Source organism: Cynocephalus volans, chromosome 5 (assembly GCF_027409185.1).
Source record: "Cynocephalus volans isolate mCynVol1 chromosome 5, mCynVol1.pri, whole genome shotgun sequence".
Lineage (NCBI taxonomy): Eukaryota > Metazoa > Chordata > Mammalia > Dermoptera > Cynocephalidae > Cynocephalus > Cynocephalus volans.
Window position 1 is genome coordinate 52,434,023 of NC_084464.1, and position 23,064 is coordinate 52,457,086.

Sequence of the window (23,064 nt, forward strand, 5' to 3'; positions counted from 1 at the left end):
TTAAAGACTAACAGTTTTAATTCCAAGTGCACTGGTTTGTATATCTCCTATACCTCTCAAATCTGAATTTTCTTTTAAGTTTTTGCCTGACACCCATAGATTATTTTCTCATACTCACTATGAAATATAGAATTAAAATACCTGAACACGATACTGTGAGTTGACAGTACAGGCAAGGTAATTCACTGTGTCTTTGTAGATTGATGAAGGCCAACCTATGGAGTATGTGTCTGAGTTACGTACAGTGACCATGGTTTTGGTCAGCCTAGAGGTCCACAAGACAGCACAGGTGTTGCATTTGTGTTATCTTGTCCAGGAGGCTGCCTTATACATCTCCACAGTCATTGAAAAAGGGGGTGGCCAGTTGAGCCGGATCTTTATCTTGGAGAAAGTAAGTATGAGGGAACTTGACACATCAGCATTAAAGGTGAGTGAGAAATAATAGTCTTGTATGACCATTTATCTCCTACAAAACACAAGCGAAAGTCAGATTTCCTGCTACTTATTTTGTAACAAGCTATATTACATTAAAACTTCAACTAATGTTAGTTAAGGAATGGTGTGTTCTAGTTAACTTAATTTTCAGGGTTACTGAGGGTTACTCTTTATATTATTTTTGATTCAATTCCTGTTGAAAATTCTTTTAAAAGCATAAAGAATGTTTTTTACTGGCTCTGTTAGTAAAGTAAATGTAATCAGATCTTTCTCAGATAATTGAGGAGCTTGAAAAAGAGCAGCATCTTAATATTTGACGTTATAGGTAAAGAAATGTGAACAGATAGACTTAGCTCAAGGTTTACACTGGAAATCAATTTTTTTTTTTTGGACGGCTGGCCTGTACAGGGATCTGTACCCTGGACCTTGGTGTCATCAGCACCATGGTTTAACCAACTGAGCTAACTAACCCTCTAGAAATTAAATTTTTTAAAAGTTCTTGGTCTCAACTTTTCCTATGTTTTAAATTTTATATCTTTGAATGGTTAGTTAAGATTTAAAAAAAAGAATTCCCATGTTGTTGTGGCCCAGAGTGTCCATTTCATGAATCTTGCAGAATTCTATATTCCCAACAGAAAACCAATCAATAGGTTCTGGCATCATTCAGGGGAGTTGGTATAGTTTTGGCAAGCCATATTCCTTCCTCAGGTAAACTTCTCTTTTTTTCTTTGTCATCTATCCCAGGGTTGCATGTTCCTCTGTGTTTTTGGCCTTCCTGGGGATAAGAAGCCAGATGAGTGTGCTCATGCCCTGGAAAACTCTTTCAGCATCTTCAGCTTCTGCAGGGAGAATCTTGCTGAGACCAAGTGAGGAGAAAGGTGGGGCAGAGAGGAGCTTCTCAGGGTCCAGGGCGTTCTTCAGGCAGGGTAGGAGGCAGTAACAAGTAACAGGGGTCGAGGGAATCTGCCTAAAGGGGCAGGGGTGAGGCGAACAGGTTAAGGAAATTCAGCAAAGATCTATTAAGAAAGAAATCACTAGACAGAGAACTCTGTACTGGATACCCAGCGGAAATAAAGATAAGTTTCCATCTAATGAGAGGAGGGGGAAGAGGGAGGAGGAACAGAACACACATAGCAAGATATTCAAGAACACTGCAAAGGAACAAGTAAATGTGTAAATTCATATAAAGCAAATAATATACCCATATGTGGAAAGGATGCTGAACAAAGACTGCTTGTCTTTGAGAGGGAAGGTGAGAGAAGTGGTGGGGCATTTACCTAGATAGGAAGGAACCACAGCTGGTTAATGCTCTGCTTCTTGGCTTTCACTCTTGGTCTTCCCCAGAATCCCATCGTTTAATCTGGACCTCACAGTGATCTGATCTCTTTCCTCCATATCCACCCCACCCCCACCACCTTCTATAGAAACCTAGCTCTAATAAAGGTGTAGAAAGGGGTAGCTAATTAGCTCAGTTGGCTAGAACACAGCCTTGTAACACCAAGGTCATGGGTTTGGATTCTTGAACTGGCTGGCCAGCCACTGAGGAAGAAAAGAAAATGCTTTCTCAGATCCCCATAATAGCCAGCCACCCCGCCCCTCCCCCCCAAAAAAGTATAGAAAAACCCATTTTGCCACTAGTTGCATTATAATAAAGTTGGTTGGAATTTCTAAAATGACTTTTTTTATAGTAGAAAGCTATGGGGAAAATATGTACATTAATGAATTTGAAAAACAGTTATTTCCAATGTTAACATTGAGTCAAAGATTGGTTTGCTTGCTGTAACTTATTCAAAATAAATAAAAATTGTCACACACGTACATAATGCTCTAACATTTATAGAATACTTGAGTATATGTTACCAGTGTGAAAATTCTTATCCCTCTTTTACACATGAAGAAACTAAGGCCACAGAAGAGAAGTTACTAGCATATAGCAGAGCTACTAATAAAACCCAGATCTTTGATCTTCAAATCCTATGTTGTTTCATTACTCCACAGCTGCCTCTTATAAAATGCAAATGCCCCCTAAAAGGATCACATATATTATTAATGTGATATAATTGCAGAGACATACTCATAAAATGTTAGTACTGAATTTAGAGATTATCTGGTTCAGTTCCTTATATTACAGATAAGAAAGATGCTATAATTATTTAATAGATACTGAAACTCTTAGCCCAAGGCAAATATGTGTTGACACTTCTTTCAGGTTTGGTGGGATCTGTTGATACTCCTACAGCCTACCCCCAAGTCTCATCTCCGGTATGGATATGCTAGGCCATCCCTCCCAGTGCTCCTCTATTCTTTTCTTGAATTTTGTATGGACCTGTGGCCTTCAAGGGTCTTGCCCTTGGCCCTTACTCTTGTATAAGATATAGTCATTTCTTTGGCATTTAGTGGCATTTGTCTTACATTGCCATTAAGGATGCCTTAATGACTCTTAGGCCTTAACTTGGTCATTTCAGTCTTATTTAGTTTAAAATATAATAGATGTTACGAACTAGATGGGATATTAGAGTTCATCTAATCCGAGCCTTCTTAATTTAAAGAAACTAAGATCCAGAGAGATTATGTTGGTAAGCCAAATGGATGTCAGAACCTGAAAGCTAGATTTCAAGGTCAGTGTTTTTTTTTCCTTGAAGATAATCACTAGTTTAGTATTTCGGAAAGTGTGTTTGGTAGAATACTGCTACATTAATATACTCATGAAAAAAAGGTTTTCGTGGCCAAATATGTTTGAGAAGTAATACAAACTATATTTCCTTTTTTAGAGGTTTACGATTATATTAACATATCAAAGGTTCTGAGTAGTCTTATGGTAAAGAAATTTGTTATATTTAGTTTTACTCAATATTTCCCAAATTTATATTTATATTTAAATAAATATTAAATTTATATTTCCTATAAATGTTATATTAAATTTATATTTCCTATAAACATCTAAAAGAACTAGGGTTCTGAGGAACATATTTTTGGAAATGTTAACCAGATGCTGAAGTTTCAGAGGTGCTTATGTGGCCTTGGAAGCAGATACCATTGCTAGTGCCTGTCTGCATCACATCATCTCTTACCCAGACCCAAAACTTCCATGTCTTCTTTTTTCAAAGGCCCTCTTCACCTTGGGTCATCTTCTAAGTTCCTCTTTCTAATCTGAGAAATACCTTCAGTTTTCAGCTCATTTAGAGGGAACATAATTCCCTGAGTATTTCTTCAGGATATTTTCTTGTTGTTGTTGTTGTTGTTATGCCTTGAATGTGCTGTCTTCAGGATATTTTTGAGACCTAAGGAATGCAGTCTCAGAATTTCATCATTATGATTTTTCAGTACCAGAAATACTTCAGTTGTAATTAAATATTTCATTTAAAAAATATATTCTTCATCAATGCAGAAAGTTTTTAGAAGAAGAACGGAAAATGGACTATCAAGTAGAATGGAGGAAACAGAAATAATACAATAGAAAGAAATAAGAAATAACCAAGTGAGAAAAGTATTATTTGTTTCATTATCGTCTTGTTGACAGCTGAGTTTCTGGCATTCATAAAAGATTTATTCAATAGACATTCCTTGACCACAGCTATGAGCTAGGCACTGTGCTATGCTATGGACATAAAGAGAAATAAGATCCTACCTCCTCAGCTAAGTAAATGAGTGATTTTAATACAATGAAATTTAAGTGCAGGAATAAAATGCTGTAGGAGCTGCAACAACATGGTATGGGAAGATATAGCTAATTCTTCCAGAAGTACCAAAGAAATCTTGACTATAAAGATAACTTTTGAGCCAGGTTGAGAAGAAAAGTAGTTCAGCAATTGGAGAAGGTGGGAAAGGGCATTTTAGGGAAAGGAAGCATCATGAAACATTAGAAGATTTTTAGTCTTGCTCTTGGTGTGGCAGCAGAACCAACTCCCTGGTCTTGTCTTGAGTGTCTCTTTTATTCACCCTGGGGACAGTGGGCCCAGTGAATGAATGGAAGAGCCCCCAATCCTGTCCTTAAAGGAAGGCAGGAGAATTTTAGTGGTGTAGGAGGCAGTAGGGTTAGCATTATTGCCACTTTTCATGTTCTCTCTGATCACTGAAAATTGTTTATTTAGCTTGATACTAGTTATGCCTCATTGTACCTTCTTTATCCACATATCTTGTTGCCTGTCACATTAAATCTTATTCTCTGATATGTTTGAATTGCTTATTGCCACCTTTGAGCCTTTGCCTCACCTAGAATAGTGCATGCCCTATTTTTGAATAATTTGTATCTCTCTCCAACACTGTTTCATCCCTAGCCTAGGTAGGACCTCTTTTCTCTTTACCTCTCCCTACTCCAAACACCGTCTGTGCTCTAACCATCTTAAAATACTTAGTTTTACACACCATACCAGGCTTTTCGAAGTGTGTGCCTTTTCTCATTGGACAGAATTCTGTTCCCCATTTTAGCATTGTCTTCAACTTTCAAGGTCCAACCAGATGTCCTCTTCTTTATGAATACTTTTGCTACTCTCCAGTATGAATTAGTGCATCCCTTTTGTTTGCTCTGTTTTAATGTGCTGTACTGATCTCTAATATGGAGTATTTGTCTTGCTGGCATATAAATCTCTTCACCTCCCCCAATCCTTACCACCCTTTCCCCAGACTGAACTTCTTCGGGGCGGGATTTTTTTATTTGACTTTTTTTTTTTAAATTTAAGAATATTCATGAGATACAAAGCTAATTGTCACCCCCCTGTGCCCATGATGTGAGGGCCAGATTCATACTGGGGGCATACCCATTACCAGAAATTACTTTTGTACCCTGTGTTCCCACCCAATTATCCGCCAACCTCCCTCCCCCTCCTCGTCTCCACCCTACTCCACTTTGTAGCCCTAGGAATGTCCCCTCCCTCTGTAAGACCACTGCACTATTGTGGTCTTTCTTTCCTTCCTTCCTTTCTCTCTTAGCTCCCACATATGAGTGAGCACATGCAGTATTTATCCCTCTGTGCTTTGCTTATTTTACTCAACACAAGTTTCTCCAGGTTCTTCCATGTTGTTGCAATATTTTAAACATCCAACCAAGTACTTGTTACTGTGCATACTCCTCAGTGCTTGTTGAATGAATGAATGTATGCATGCACAAATGAATGAAAAAAAAATTACTCATAAAAAAATTTATCCCAAAGATTAATTTGCTTCAGGAAGCCTTCCATCAGCAGTCTTGACATTGTGATTATTCCTTTACTATGACAATCTAGCATTATTTGATCCATTAACCCTGTATTAACATCTGTTGATCTACTTTTCATTTTAGGGTTTTATCTAAGGCAGCGTGGTATAGTAGAAATAACATTGGTCTAGGATTCAGGAGGCCTGGATTCTCATTCTGACTCTACTGTTCACTTTTGTTATATAACTCTGGGAAAGTTAATTAACCTCTCCAGTTTTTTACTTTTCTCAAATGGTGTTGAAAGATTTGCCGTACCTACCATACAGGTAATTATCTCTCAAAGGATCAGTTGAGGTGATCAATTTGAAAGTACTTCAAACAGCACATATACAGCATCAGACAGTTATAAGATTTTTTAGATCTTTTTACTAATAATACCTCCCCAACTAAAACTCCTAAAGTGGAGGTACCATTCTTTTCCTTTTGGTTGTCTCCCTAATATTCAGTACTTTGTACCCATCATGTGATATAGACTGACAGCATTCTCTGGCCTCTTCCATTCTGAGCTCTGAAAACTAGACTTCTGGATCTAGGGAGAGGCAGAGCCAGTGCCTGACTTGGAGGCTTCTGGCTGTGTATTTACCCATTGTTGCTTTTCTGACCCCCAGGCTTGTTTCCATCAGTATCACCAATGGACCAGTGTTCTGTGGCATGGTTGGGGCAGTAGCAAGACACGAATATACAGGTAGAATAGGACATTGGACTGTTAGCTCTGTGACTTAAGGGATGAAGGTGGAGAAGGTGGTCCAAAAATTCTCCACTTTTTTCTTTGCTGTCCCCCTGACATAGTTATTGGCCCGAAAGTGAGCCTCGTGACCAGAATGATAACTGCTTATCCAGGTTTGGTGTCCTGTGATGAGGTAACATATCTAAGATCCATGCTACCTGCTTACAACTTCAAGAAACTCCCAGAGAAAATGATGAAAAACATCTCCAACCCAGGGAAGATGTATGAATATCTTGGCCATAGAAGATGTATGTGAGTATCATTGTGTGACAGTTCATTCTTATCTCTTAGAGAATCAGGACAGAGGAATAGTAAGTTTTTGACTGTATGAAATCAGGGGGAAAAAATGCTGCTAGTACTAGTATGCTGGAATAAGAAACACTGTGGAGGGTTAGTGTCTGAGATTTTTAGTATTTATGTTTAGCTCTTCAGCTAGTTCCTCAGTGAACTACTTGTTCAGCAACAAGAAGAGAATAGCAATAGGTCAGTAATTGAGATGTTCTTTGTTCTTTTTTTCTTTATGTACTTTACAATTTATTTACTTCCCTGAGCTTGGAACAATCAGTAATGCTTCTCCGCTCCCTCTCTTTACCAATTTTTAGTTTATAAAAACCCTTTTATACAGAACTCTGTACCTCTTTAGTTATTTCAAAGTACTTGCTTATGAGGACAATTATTCCTGTATCTATTTTTAAGACACACATTTCCCTGTGTTATTTTTCCCAGAATGTTTGGGAAGAGATATCAGGCCAGAGAAAGAAATAAAAATTATCCTTTGTTAGGTAAGTTTTCTTGTTTAACTTAAATCATATTTTTCAGCTGTAGTTGATTAAATATGATTTTGAAAACAAAACAGACAGCAAGACTAAATGCTTTTAAAATTTATTAAAAAATAGAGGAACCTTCTTAGTGAATTTATATTTGTTTTGAAGATAACCTATCATTTCTTTTCCATATTGAATGTTCAAATTTCAGGTGGAGGCCTATCACTTTGCCTGAGAAGTCCCAACATTTAGTAAGAATCTTTATACGTCAAAGTTCAGCTATTGAGGTCTGAACAACTTGCTGTGGATCATGTTTTGAGAGAAAGTCCTTGTCCTTAGAACATTGAAGATAGCACCAAGACTGTTGCCACCCACATTTATATTCCCTATCTTTATATTTATTTTAATTTACATGTATTGATTCATTATTTTTACATAGCAGTGACAGACTTTGAAGACTAAATTATTATGGAAATTGTTTAAAAAGACTAAAGATATAGTAGCTCCCATGTCCATGTGATGCTTACTTGTTATAAGGGTTATTACTTAGTCTCTGGAACAAACCCTCAAGATCAGTACACATTTCCGTATAGTCCAGAGTTGATTTTCTAGAAAGAGATGTGAAGCCCTGTCAAAGAATGGGATTCTGCTAGGGATTCTGAAAGAAAAAAGCCATTCTGAGAAATAGCTTTGCAAATTAATTCAAATAAGTAGAGTGTCTACTAAAATCACAGGACTGTTAGGTGCTTCCTGTCTCTCTACAGATCGGGAGAAAGAACTGAAAGCCTTCCAAATGGCATGGTGGGGGTGTTCGCACCAAAAGAAGGGACAGGCAGTTCTATATGAAGGTGGAAAAGGCTATGGAAAAAGCCAGCTCTTGGCTGAAATAAACTTCCTGGCCCAGAAGAAAGGACATAGGTAAAGACTCCTGCTTTCTGACTTATTCAGAGCCTACTTCTTTGGGGGCTTTTTTTCCCTTGTTGTTGAGACTCTTGTGTCATTAGGCCCAGCATCCTTGGACTGGGTCGAGTAGGTAAACTGTGTGGGTCAGTGAACTCCCAGTGACCATAATAACATTCACCAGGGTGTTGCCATTGAAGCTGAAAGAAGCAGATTCCAAGCAGTGCTTCTATGCTATCCAGACCCTCATGGCCATCTTCTTTGAGATTGATACATGCCCAGCCTATTACCGGCAAGAGTACCTACACAGACAGCTCCGTGGGATGGTGGAAGAACCACTTCACTGCCTTTTTAATGACCTCTTCTTTGTGAAGGTAATGAAGGCAGTGGCTTTCTGAATTGAGTTACTGTTATTTTCTATGGATAGTCAAGGATTGTCTATTCTAATCCAATGCCCTTAGGAGATATATATAATGTACAATTAGGATATGGATATTTATATGTGTGTGTATGTGTATACACTTTACATACTGGTATGTAAAGATAATGATTCAATACATATACACACACATACGTATATATACACAACACACACACACACACACACACACACTAAGAACACATAGTAATGGGAAGGTCGAGATTTGAAATCCCTCTGACACCAAAACTCAAGATTTCTCCTTTTTAAGGTGAGTGGATTCTAGGGTTGACTCTGACATTTGCTAGTTGAATGTCCTGCAGCAAATCACTTAGCCTCTCTTAGTCAGATTTTTCATCTGTGAAATGACAATTATAGTATTTCATATGGTCTTTGCATGAATCTTAAAGGAGGTAGCATATAAGAGAATACATTGTAAATTTTAAAGTGCTAAATAAATTAAGTTGATCCTAACCAGTAGCATATCCCCAGGAATTAGATCTATGTGTTCTTGAGTCAGTTGCAGTTTTTTATTCTGTAACCTTACCTTCCTCTTCCCTAGCCATGGAATATATCACTTGAGCCAGCATCAGAACCTCAAAAGCTTCCAGTGGTCTATGTTTATTTGGTGCCCAACAGACTGAAGGCTACAAATTCCCTGGTCCACAATTCCATTTATTCATCCTCCATCACTTCTAATCTACCCAGCCTGCAGAGTATGGTATTTAATGGAAAATAGAGAACACTGAAATCTGTCCAATTCCTTCAGCATAGCCCTCTCTTAAGATGGGCCTTGCTTGGTGCTCTGCCCTTGCTAATGTGGCCTAGCAGTAATCTCACTTTGGCTGTTAGGTCTGTGGTAGCTCATGTGCCTCAGCTTACCACAGGAAACAATGTTAGGCAATGTCTACTGCATCTCTTTTTGGCAAGTCTCATGTACAGATTCATCCTGATATTCTTGGCATAACTGGGATACTGGAGCTGTCCAAAGTGACATTGCTAAGTCCAACTTGTAAATTATTCCTTACTCATAATCCTTTAAGGGTTTTCCAGAGTCTGGTAGAGAAAGGAGATAGATATCTGTCTCTAATCCTTAGTAAACTTTAAATCTCATCCTCTGAACATTAGTTGGATTGGCCCTTGTAACTCTATGCCAGTTATGCAGAAACCTATTCTCAGTCAAAATAGAATAGTATATGCAGGTTTTCTAAGAACTCCCTTTGGAAAACCTGCATATTTTTATTAGGTTGTCATTTTGAATGCTAATATATAATAATTTTCCTGATCAGTTTCCCTTGTCCTTCGACGTTTCACACATGGATGACCTGGCCAGACAAAAGAAGGTTAAAACGTGTTTTATTCAAGTGCTTCATGAGGTGGGTACTTTTGCTACATACCATTAACTGTCGATATGTGAAGATGTTTTATATTCATTTTAATCTATCCACATCACGCCTTGATTTAGGCATTTCTTGGCCTGCCTATTTGTGGATATCTTCATTGTTTGTATCTTTAACCTTGGATTCGTCCTACAACACAGCACAGCATACAAGAAAATGTCTTGGCTCTTTCCTGATCATGTTTCTCAATGACATATTTAGGAACTTAATCTGTATGCACAGAAACTGATGTATCCATTCTAGAAAGCAATCTAAAAGTAATTAGTCAAATTTTGATAACATGCATCCTCTAGATCCAGCAATTTTACTCTTGGGTATATCCCAAGGAGTATGTTCTTTGCAGTGTGTATTTGTGGAGGCTAGGAAGGTGTAGGCATGACCACATGGATGAACATGATGGAGAATAATAGAGAAGTTAGAAGTAAGGGAATAGATGAAAACAGCAATATGGAATGATCTTAAAAACAGTCCTGAATTTTAAAAAAAGAGAAATAATTAGATCTGTAATACAGTAGCATTTACATAAAAACTATTTGACAAAACAACAATGCACATTTTATAAGAACAATACAAACAAAAAGCTATACAATAAACACATTGAAATGGTCACCTGAGGCAGCGGGGAGTAGAATGAGAGTTGGGAATGTGGGTAAAAGTGAATGTATTTTTTTTTAAAGTCTACACGAGTGTGGCCTGGTAATTGGTAGTGTTGGCAAGAACTCCCAGGTGATTCTGATGTGCAGCCTGGTTTAGAAATTGCTCTTTTAAAGTATTATGATTTTCCACACAGGATGAAGCCTTTGCCAAAATGAAATATTTGAAAGCTTCAAGTTTGATTTGGAGAATATTTTAATGCTTATTTCATTTTTTAATTATTTTCTTTTTCAAAGAAACTCAGTACAGAATTTTTAGGAATTAGATATACAGGCTATATTTTATATTTATGAAGTAAAATATTACCTGAACTTAGAATACATTTTACTCTAAAAACTCCAGCCTGTGTTGAAATTTTATTTAAATTGTTGATAGGAAATTCACAGTAGATTTGAAAACCGGGTGACTTCATTTCTAATAACAGGATGTTATGGTTTCTTCGTTACTTCCAGGCAGTGAGGGAAACACCACTGATTTTCCTCATTGATGAAGCCCAGTATATGGATGCAGCTTCCTGGGAGTTTTTGGGAACATTGCTCTCCAGTGTGCCCATCATTATGGTGATGACGTTGACACCTACCTTCACACTGTGTGGCTGGGCCCAGCACTTCCTGCAGAGTTCTCAGGCTATCCTTGTGCCCATTTCAAAGTTGGCAGCAACCTCACTGTTGAGAATGGCATGTTGGGAGCTGGGGGTGGTGAGCATCCCCCAAGAGCTGCAGATGTGAGTGGCTAGGACTAGCTGGACACTTCATTAAGGGAGGAGTCAGTTCCATAACATAAATGAGAAGGCTCAGGTCTCACCGGAGTTGGGAGAGAGAGAATGGTATTAGCAACCATGACGATGCCCAAGACTAGATTTAAGAGGGGCAGTCTCCTTGTAAACCAGTAAGAGCCACCTCTCTGGGCTATCCACCCAGGTTTTCACAAGACAGTTAGGACTTGGATGGCTTGCTTAATGTGTCAATTATATGTGATCAGGCCAATTTCTGCCAGTCCTGTTAGCAAAGGGATGTTAGTTCCTTTTAACATCAATAGAAGCAAAATAGTTGAGAAAGAAAAGTTACTGCCATCATACATTTCAAAGCTGGTCAGAAATTATTATTTTAAATTTCTGTATTGCTGCTTCCCTCTGTTAATGTGTGTCATCAAGAGCTGACTTTAACAAAAGAAGATTCCTCAGTATGAAATACTCTTATGCTTGGTTTCCCTTAAGTAGGCTTCTTTAATCAGCAGTCCCCTACTTACCTCTCTACAGCTACCTTCACCACAGGTGCTTTGGAAATCCCCTCTATTGTGAGGTCCTGTGCCAGGACCTTCTTTCTAAGGACATACTGCTCTTTCATGACCTCCAAAAGGAGGAGGAGGAAAACAGCAAGTGGGAGACCCTCTCAGGTAAACTTAACTTCCCAGGGTTTTATGTGGGTCCAGCTGCTGAAGTTCATTCTCCAACATGGCATCACCTGTCCTTTATGAGGCATGTACCTGTTCCCTGCTGACATTGTGGACCAGATTAGGCCTTCCCAGCTAAGCACATTATGCAAACATTGTGCAGCTGGGTGAAAACGCTACCTATCTGCCTCAGATTACTTAATTCAATCTACAATAGTTCCTTTTTGAGCAGCCCAGGAGGTGGGGGATAGGAAAATAGGATTTATAAACATGAGAGTCCAGAATTGTATGTTATGATGAGAAGGATGACTTGAGGATTTGGGTGGCAGATGAGAGAAGAGAGGAGGGTTGGGAGAGGAAGAAAAGGTAGAAGTATGTGTAAATCCAGAAAGGCATCCTAGAGCCATGATATAATAGAAGTAAGGGCTATTACAAGGTGAACAGGATTAGTGAGCAGTTGTTAGATATCTTATGGTACAGAGAATTTTGTTAGTTTATAACAGAAAATTAGAGAACAGGCAGGACGGGCGGGGCAAAACACTTTAAACCGTGAAACACTTCGTTCATCTTCATCCTTTAGTTTTTTTACTAAATTCTTTTATTTTTGTAACTTTAAAACTGAAGTCACTGAGCATGATGTTTTTCTCAGTCATAGTCTTCTTTTCCTACAGCCAGTGCTGTGAAATCCTCAATGTATAGTATTTCTCCTGCCAGCTCTGAAGACCAGGAACTTTATGTCTGCACAGTCAAGGATGGTATAAACTTGGATACAGTGCCTCTCCCACCTTTGTTAAAAGGCAAGTTTCTTAAAAACCTCGAGTAAACCAATTACAGACATTATTGCAATTAATAACTTGGTGGGTGATTGAGTATAGGCCTCTCATTATCATTCTGGCTTTATTTTCTTCTGAAAAAGAAACCTGCCTTCCAAAAATAAGTTCTGCCATCACCTGAAGAGCTCTTTGAAGACTTGTAATGCAACTTGAATAATGTTTTACTTTAAGTGAGCCTATTGTTCTCTTGGGGCTGACTGATGACTCAGAAAACTTTTCCAGTTGTTTAATAAGAATTAGGTCTTGTGTTTCCCTTTGTATATATTCCTGTGCCAGAGGAGACAGTAAGGAAGGGAGGTAATGTTGCTGAGATTTAAGAAAACCCATGGTGCTAGTGAATATATAAAGTTATGCACATAGCAAGAGTTTAATAAAAAACATTGCAAAGTCAGGGCTAGCCAGTTAGCTCAGTTGGTTAGAGCACAGCTTTGTAACACCAGAAGTCAAGAGTTTGGATCCCCATACTGGCCAGCTGCCAAATAAATAAATTAATTATTATTTTTTTAAAGTGCAAAGTAAGTTTATAATGATTAATGAGATAAAGAATAAAGACACCATTAGAATTGGGTAGGCATAGTTGAAGGGGGTATTTTCTTAGAGATGAGTTTTTTGTTTGTTTGTTTAATGTTCTATTTGAGTGTTTGATGGGCAAGGTACTATATAAAACCTTCTTGAGGAATATTACAATGAACAAGCATATCTTCAAATAAAGTATGGTCTTGTTTTATGAAAATAAGACATGCTCATGAAACAGTAGTACAGAACACCGTGGTAGTTAAGAGCCAGGGCTTTGGAGTCAAAAACACCTGGACACTGTTGGCTCCTGTACTTACTGGCTGTGGAACTTTTGGTAAGTTAGCTAACTTATCTAAGCCTTGATCTTCTCACCAGTCAAATGAGGATAACAACAGCTGCTCCTCATGGGTTAAAGATTAAATGAAATAAATTATGACAAATAATAAATATTCTATGAATGTTAGCTATTATAAGCTCTTCACTCTAGAGGTTTTAGGGCCAATTAGAAAGTTTACATTCATATAACTATGATCGGCCACACTTGGCACTGGCTTTTCTTAGAAAGAAATACAACATGTTAGTAGGACAGTAGCAGGTAGTTTTCTTCACTGGGAGCCCTCACTGCGGTTTACATGGAATCTCAAGTAATAGCTCAGGTGTGGGGGAATGAGACCATAATGCATGAGTTCTTAGAAGCCCCATGTCCCAACTAGGAACTCTTATCTCTTATAACAGCCCAATAGGTATTGCTTTCAGCCATGACCTATTACAAGAATTACTACACACAAGGAAGAGCAGAGCTGTGGCTTACCACCAGCTCATTCACAGTTTTCCCAGTCCAAATTAAGTTCCCCACTCAGAGGTCATTCTTTGCATAAGCAAAGTTATCTGGTTACACAGCTGATCTCATTTTATCAGGATCCTAGCAAATTAACCCAAGGTCAACATTGTCAGAGAAGGAACAAAGGTCTGTTAACTCACAAGCTAAAATGTGTAGGTCACCAAAGCCTTGGGCTAAATGAAAGACCAAAGCTAGATTTTAAAAGGCTATGTAAGTTATAAAAGTATTTAAGAGGAGGACTGACATGATTATATTTGCACTTTAGATATATAATTCTGCCACTAGTTAATATATTGTTGGAGTAAGAATGAAAGGAAGTTGGACATGTGTAGTACAGAGTATTGTAGTGATCCAAGTGAAAATGACTACTTGACTAAAATTGTTTAGTAGAAAACATATTTAAGAGACATTTAGAAGGAGGGCAGTGGGTGACCAGCAGGTTGTGAGGAACAGGAAAAAGTTTAGAATTATTCCAAGGTTTGGGGCTTGGTGACTTACTGGTTTAATATTGACTACTTTAATGTTTAGGTCAGAATATGGAGAGATTTGCTAAAATGCTTGATGTTAATTAAGATCTTTACAATTATCAGAGATCTGTGATCAGGAAGCCTGGCCTACAAGCTAGAAGAAAGAGGTACTAATAGAGGTACTAATAGATCATGAAAATGGTAAGGATTAGTGTAGCTTAGTGATTCAGAGCACAGTTTGGGGGCTGCCAACAAAAGGTTTTGGTGACCATGGGGAGAACAGTTTCAGTAGTCTTTGTTGTTGGTTGAACAGCGAATGGGAAATGAGGACATGGAGATAAGGCTCTCTCAAAAGATTTGGGTGAATGGAGAAGGGAGGAGTAAGGCAAGGCAGTAGATGGGGTGAACAAAAAGGAAACATTTTTTGTGAAAAAAAAGATGGACAAATTGTCAACATAAGGTATTCTAGGTGTATTAGTTCATTTCTGTTGCTTATAACAAAATACACAGAACTGGGTAATTTTTAAGAAAACAAATTTATGGCTTATAGTTTCTGAGGCTGGGAAGTCCAGGAAACACAGCTGATGAAGACCTTGGTGGTGGTGACAGTGACTCAGGGGTCTCACGTGGCAGAAAATGGTGGAGCAGAGAGACAGACTCTCCTCTCTCTTCTTTTAAAGCCCTCAGAACCACAACCCTGACCACCACTTTTAATCCATTCACTATGGCTTGTCCTACAAATCTAATCACCTCTTCAAGGCCACACCTTTCAATTACCATACTAGGACTTCCCACCTTCTTTACACTGTCACAGTGGGGACTAAGTTTTGGGGGGACATTCAACCCAAGGCACTAGGTTTGTAGAAACCTTGTTTATTGCTGATTTTTTTTTTTTTTTTTTTTTTTGGGCAGAAATAGCAGTAAACCAACTGGATCGACTGAGCTCAGAGGAACAGTTGCTGGTCAAGTGTGCTGCAATCATTGGTCACTCCTTCCGTATAGATCTGCTGCAGCACCTCCTGCCTTGCTGGGATAAAAATAAGCTACTTCAGGTGTTGAGGGCTCTTGTAGATAGACATGTGCTCCACTGGTTCAACAAAAGCCAAGAGCTTCCTGCTGAGCCCATATTAGTGCCTTCCTCTATCCATATCATTGATCAAACCAAAGAGAAGAAAAAAAAGTCAGGTGAGGAAGGAGTGCTCCCTTGTTCTCAGGTCTAAACAGAATGCCCCAGTGGGGGTATCTGTGTGCAGAAAGACTATCAATATCATGTATCAAGGGCCTCTCTCTTAAACATATGGCTAATAAACAGGAAGAAAATGATCATTTAAACAATGGAGCCATGGTTATAGTGAAAAATCCTGTATTTTTCAGAATGGGCTTAATTTCAAGAATTCCAGCTCCTTGTTAACCTGTGTGTTAGTATTTTCATTTTGATTTTTGGCTCAGAAAATATTGCCATAATTTCTTATTGGCTTCTAGGTGCAAATAATGAGAAAAAAAGGATAAACCATCCCTAATTTTAGAAATTCACAAGAAACATAAACAAATGGTATTGAAACAGACACGAACCAAGTAAGATATAAATTAAATAGCTTGCAATCTTAAATTCTCCACATAAAATAATAAAATTGTACCATGGGCTACCCAAAGTACACATAACCCACAAGTAATATCCCTTTGACTTTGAAATATGTTTAGGCCCTGTATTTGAACAGAGTGTTTCTGGTGATTTGACGTTTATAATAATTTGAAGTTAAAAAAAACTCAGTTTAGGCAGAACAATTAATAAATACTCCCAGTGTACTTCTGTACCCACTGATCATTTCTTCCCTGTTGTACTTTATGCTAAATATGGTCAATATCACTCTCAAATTGGTGCAAAATTCTTTACACAAAGAAGGCAGTAATACCAACCAAGAGTTGTAAATAAAATTTTCTTATAAACTGGTAGCCATGTGCTTGGGAGTTTGCCACATTGTGGCATAAAAGGATTTTAAGGAAGACTCTCACTTAGATTTTCCTAAATTTCAGATTTTGGTTCAGCCTCTCTTAGGCTACAAGAGGAACTATCCCTACTTCAAACTGAGGTGCTGGAATTTGGAGTTCCTCTATTACGGGAAGCTGCTTGGGAGCTGTGGCCCAAAGAACAACAGATAGCTCTGCACCTTGAATGTGCCTGTTTTCTCCAAGATTTGGCCTGCCGCTGTGGGAGTTGCCATGGAGGGGACTTTGTCCTCTTCCATCGATTTGCAGTCTGTTCTACTAAGAGCTCTAGTGGGACCACCCGATTCTGTACTTACAAAGATACTGGTTCCGTGCTATCACAAGTGATCACAGACAAATTGCAGCTGCCTTCTCCCCAAGGTAAACTCAGGAAGCAGCAAAAGGATGTGTGGGCAGCACTTCTCCTTATTCATGTACTTAGAGCTCTTCATCAAAAAGTTGAAGTCAGATTAAGGGAGAAAAGTAGATAAAAAGAACCATTTATCCCTGAAGTATGAGAAATAGGAAAAATGTAATCTACGGTTAAAAGTAACCTTAGATATTATATTTGTTTGGGTTGGCACTCTTGGAGAAGTTATTTAACCTCAATTAATTGGGGAAAATAATAACACCAATTGCATAGGGTTGTTGTGAGAATTAAATTAGCTAAAATACATAATGTGCTCTGAACAATGAAAGGCACATAGTGAGTGCTCAATACATTTTAGTTATTGTTTTTATTATTTAGTTCGGTGCACATATATTGAGTTCTCATGTGTATAAGATGCTGTTCTAGGTGTTAGGAATAAAATGTGTTTGGTCTCTGCCCTCCTGAAGCTATTGGTTTTCTGGGGTAATACAGACATATAAATAGAGAATTAAAGTATGGCATGGTAAAGGCAATGAAAAAGGCATACATAGGGCTTGGGGATACCTACAGAAGGGGCCATTAACTCAGCCTGAGGAGTATGTCAGAGAAGACTCTCCCTTGAAGGCAATAATGCCAGAATTGAGTCTTTTTTTTTTTTTTTTGGCAGCTCGACAGCCTGACCTTGCTTTTATAACACCACACTCTAACCAACTGAGCTAACTGGCCAGCCCCAGAATTGAGGTGGGAGTTAAGTACTTGAAGAAGGTGGTATTAGTGTATAGATGCACCATAGCCTGTTAAACCACACCTCAGACAAGCATTCATCTGTCTTTGTTTTAATCTTTTCAGTTAGCTTACCTTACAGGACAGCTCATTTCATTATCTACATCTATCAGAAAGTTTCTTCTCTTCTTTCATCAAGGTGGAATCTATGTCTTTGTAGCTTTGCCCATTTTTCTTAATTGTGCCCTCTTCCATATTTGAAGACAGCTGTCAAGACCCAACTAAATCTTCTCTTTCTCTACTTTGATAGAAGAGAAGTTGGTTTTGGTATTGGTGGTCGGGGGACAGTCTGGGGGAAATGGTAGATTATTGCTGGTGAAAGGCTAAAATGAGGGATTTGATCTATGATCCTAATACTTCTTTTAAATGTAATATTACCATAACTCTGTGAAGGTGGACTAGTGACTTGGAGCAACTGAGCATTGGCTGATGAATTCTGTGGGCATTTGTACTTTCTGTGCTTTCTGAGGTCTGGTATTATGGAGAAATTGTACTATGGTTCATATTTCCTGTATCGCCCTTTGCTTTTGAGAAGTCAGTGTCAGCTTTGGATTCCACAGTCCAGTCAGTCTATAGGAGAGACTCAAGTCCTTCCCAGCCCAGCTGAACCCTGAATAGGCTTCCCAGATCCAGGGCCTCTGGGAAATGGCCTTTCAGACCAGGCACTGCCCGTTTGCAGAGGGTGCTATTCACAGAAGCTATGATGTGATAGTGGCTCTTGGAGTCATGCATCGTAGTAGTGCAACCAAACACATTTCCTCAATTACCTTAGCTATTATCTGACATCATTACCATCAAATAGCCTAACCTTTTACTTAACCCATGTCCTCCCTATAACAGTTTTCCTGGGCTCCCTATCAATCCTGCCACCCGTGCTCTGAGCCCTAATAGGTAACATCCTCAACATCATACCTAATATTTGCTGTTTTGATCTGTGAGAAGGCAGCTGCAGAAGACAAGTCAAATCTGGAGTATAAAGGCTATTTAAGGCATCTAAGAAAAGCTGGAAACCTCTGTTGGCTACTGTGACTCCAGCAGACTTTGGCATCTTGTTCTCCTATGGTTTTCTTGGTCTTAGGTTCTGCAGTTCACTCTGATTTGGCAATAAACCTGATTCAGATGTATTCAGGAATTTTCACTATGAGATGTAGCCATCAAACCGTGATGGACCATTCTTTATTCATTTTTTTCCTTCATGTAGCAAACATTGAGTGCCTCCTTCAAGTTAGGAACTGGTTTGGGGGATTTGGGAATGAGGCTAGTTACTATTTTAATCACAAATAGATGAATTTAAGATGAATTTAAATTAAATAGGTTTAATTTAAATTAAGGAATTTACAACCTACCATCCTACTTTTGTATTATCAACTGCAGTGGAAAGGTAGTCGGGAATTTAAAATGTCCTCAGTTAATCCAAACATGGATACTTAAAGTTAATCATATTTTTTCTCCCTACAGATAGTTTTCAGTTCCAGACAAAACCATCCAGAAGTCAGGAGGCCTTCTCAAGTAAACACTGCAGGTAGATGGAGATGCTGAGGGTGGACACAGAGGTGGCCAAAAGTGAGAGACAGGTGACCATTAAACTGGGGCACTAACCACACCAGCAGACTAGAAGAGCATCTGACCAACCCAGAGTAGTGACTGTTGTACTCAGTTCAAAATTCAGGTTAAAGAGACTTGGAAAGGCAATGTTCAATTCTCTGTAGGGAAATTATTTCTTAGTGGAATGAACTTTATTTAATAGTTTTCAAATGCATTGTACACATACCAGATTTTTTTTTTCAGCTATAAATTTGTCTTCTCAATTATTTTTGCCCCAGGTAATATTAAAATGAATTTGCATTCCTAACCACATACCTCTTGGATTTCTTTTTGTTGTTATTGTTAATTTTTTTAGTTATACAAATAAAACTTGAATAAATTCTAGTTTAAAATTTTTTAAAGAATATTGAAAAGATGCAAGTTTCTCTTTGCTCTTCTTCCCTACTCTCTTCCTAATATAAATGCTGTTAATCATGTATATAAACCAGTCCTTTCTCTAGGTGTTTATATACTTATATAAGCACACACGTATATGGTTTTGCATTTTTTAGTTCAACGGCATTGTACTCTAAGTATTGTAGTGCCGTTTGTTTTGTTTAACTAAATAATATGTCCTAGAGATCTTTACTTCCTCCTGGCTTTCTAATGCCTATTGCATCAATTTTAAATGACCCCACCTTGAGACCACCAGCCATTCTATATACAACTTCCCATTCCACTCGATGGGAAACCTGATTTTCTACTGTTTTTAAAGAAAAATCTACATTCCACATGAACTACTTCAACACTCACCAGTTTGTCTTTGCTCACACAACTCTCCCCTTTTAAATGCTGAGTGGCTTCTGCATTCCTCCACTTATCAGAATGTTGACTATCCTTCAAGACCCTCCTAGGTCTCACTTTTTTAGATCATTGTAGCTCAGAGAGATCTGACCTCTTTTGAACTCGTCTATAGAAAGTGCACTAGACTGGTAGAGAGGGAACTCTAGTTTTAATTCTACTTCTCAGTAGCTGTGGAGCCATATATAAGTCGCTTAGTATCTCTGAGCCTCAGTTTCCTCATATGTAAAAGAGAGGTAATTTTTGCCTGCCTGAGAGGATTGTTGTAGGATTAGATGATGATGATGTATAAAATAATATTCATATATGCTATTACGAAATTCAAATATGCTAAAAAAAATTACTTCTTGCTTTGTATCATTTTTATATTTTATTTAACATTTGCATTGCTAGTTTATTCTTCAGCTGTGATGTTTCCACATTTAAATTGTGAGGTACCCAGGTTGGATTTAGTTTTTTTAAAATCGCTAATAGAGTATTGCAGTTTTAGCTCTAGTACCCAACTCAAAAACGTATGGCATGATGGAGAAGAATAGACATAGAATTAAGGAATTGTACAGGAAATCTTCCTGGAAAAAGTGGTTTTGAGGCCTGGTAATGCCCCAACAAAAGTGGCAGCTTTGTGGCCATTCTCAGTTCTTCATTTTCTCTCCACAAAGAACAGAGGGGGAGTTCCTGAATCAAGTGAACAGGAAGTTGGCTCAGACCAGCCCCAAGAAAGACCTGTTGACTACAAAGCCTTGTCACTGTGAGGAAATCCTGAAATTAGTGCTCTCACCCCTCACCCAGCACTGCATGGTCATTGGAGAAACCAATTGTGCATTTTATTACCTGCTGGAGGCTGCTGCTGCCTCCTTGGACCTGTCAGATAATTACATGGTGAGCAAGCTCTGCTCTCTGCCTTTGAGCTGAGCCCTTTTACTTTGGGAATTTGATTGAGATTTCTTACTGTCAAGTAACTGTGAGTGGAAAGTGGAAGAAAATGGGAGAGAGAGAGGAGCTGGAAGGGATTTAGGAGAAAACATGAAATGAGAGTGTGGTAGTGACAGAGCACCAATCCATGCTAGCATTGCTCCTGACTCTTGGACAAGCAGTCCAGCTCCCCACTTCTAACTCAAAATCCAAACCTGTTTCAAATTCAGATCTTGACTCTCATCGTAACCTTACTCCAGGGTTCATCCTAATCTCACCCCTAGCGTCATTCTAATCCTAATCCAGTTTCTTTATATCTTGTCCTGTTTGGAGGCCTTTTCTTATCTGAGGAAGGCAAGCAGTGTTCTGGGCCAACCCTCAGCATTCTCATTCTTGAAAAAGCACAAGGTGAATATCTGTCAGTTTGAAGAGGCTACTTTCTGCTGTCTTCGGTCAGAGGTGAGGACAGAGGGTGACTGAAGTTTTGGTTATTTCTCCTTGAGGGTTACCCTATTATTATTATTTTTTAAATTTCTTCATTGTTTTTTGTGTGTGTGTGATTGTAAATATGATGATGCGATAAAAGGTTGCAAAAATTCAAGATATAGAAATATATAATATGTAGAAAGTGAAAGAACCCCCACTAATCCCACACCACCCCCACAATAGTGAATAATTTGATGTATGTTCTGCAAACTATACACACACACACAGCCATATCATTATTGGTTTTTATTATTATTTTAATAGGATCATATTCTACATTCTCATTCTTAATAGTACAGACTAGACATATTTGTATATTGGTGTACATATTGATCTATCACGTAGTTACAGCTGCCAAGCATTCCATTGCATGGGTATACCATAGTTTAACTATTCCCTTATTTATGTGCATTTAGGTTATCTCTAATTTTGGTGTTATAAACATTGCCACAATGTATATTCTTATTAAATATTTTTTTTCTCCTCTTGTGAGAGTGGTTCTGTAAGAGAAATTTCCAGATATAGAAATGCCAATTGCCCACCTAAAATACTCTATCAGTTCAAGTTTTTCCCATTTCTTCACATCCTTACCAACATCAGATATTGTGTCTTTTTTAAACTTGCTAATCCCTAGATGAAAGCTATATTGTATTTTAATGTGTGTTTCTTAATAAGGTAAATTATTCTTATATGTTCACTGGTCATTATATTGATTTTTCTATAAATTTTATTTTCATGTCCTTTGCTCATTGAAGTATAAATAAACTAATTTTAATGTAAACCTTAAGATAATCTGGTGAGGAGAGTAAACTTAATGTGTATAATGCCTTTGAAGGCCAAAGGAAATGTTAGCGTTGTTCATGGTATTACATTATTTGTGTTTCAACCAAGAGGCCTTTGGAGCAAAATTTTCCCAAAATTGTTCTAGAATTACATAAACTTTATCACTTTCTTGGGGCATTTAGCCTTAGAAAGTGAAGGTTTAGGATCACCTCGAGGTAGTTTTTCACCTCCCACCACCATGTTCAGTGTGGTGATACAAACTCTTTAGGAAGGAGATATACAGGATTTGGTGATATTTCAGATGTTTTCCATGACATCTGAGAGCACTGGAGTCTTCACACAAATGATGATTTCATCTCAGTCTAACTGCACCACTTTCTAAATCACAACCTTCCTCTACTACCCACTGACAAATGTGTGGGAGATGAGAAAGGAGGGTGCTTTCTTCATAATCCTATTTCCCCACCCCTTTACTTGCTTATGGTCCTACTGATACTTGTTAGTGTGACTGCTGAACAGGCTGTGCTCCAACCCAGCTCACTCTAGCACCTTAGTGACCCCAATTACACATCTCAAAATGAAAGAGCCAGTTTGTTACACCCAAAACTTAGTCCATAGTACTCTGCTCACATTTACATTACTGTTTCTTATCCCATCTCCAGGTCTGTTTTAACATGGGACAGATCACCTTGGCCAAAAAATTGGCTAGGCAAGCTCTTCAACTGCTGAAAAGGAGTTTCCCTTGGACCTGGTTTGGTGTCCTTTTCCAAACATTCCTGGAAAAGTATTGGCATTCCTGTTCCCTGAGCCAACCCTCA

The 23,064-nt window shown here is 38.3% G+C and overlaps 1 protein-coding gene across 1 annotated transcript; it reads left to right on the top strand.

Moving 5' to 3' along the window:
- The first annotated feature begins 309 nt into the window (after positions 1–309).
- LOC134379030 (adenylate cyclase type 10-like) lies at positions 310–19,206 on the top strand. Its single transcript, XM_063098294.1, has 13 exons — positions 310–391; positions 1,180–1,313; positions 6,419–6,608; positions 7,083–7,138; positions 7,885–8,038; positions 8,205–8,394; positions 9,728–9,814; positions 11,098–11,216; positions 11,751–11,887; positions 12,556–12,681; positions 15,454–15,726; positions 16,576–16,908; positions 19,139–19,206. The coding sequence occupies exons 2-13, from the start codon at positions 1,229–1,231 to the stop codon at positions 19,204–19,206; spliced, it is 1,818 nt and encodes a 605-aa protein (XP_062954364.1). The 5' UTR covers positions 310–391; positions 1,180–1,228.
- Positions 19,207–23,064: the final 3,858 nt, after the last annotated feature.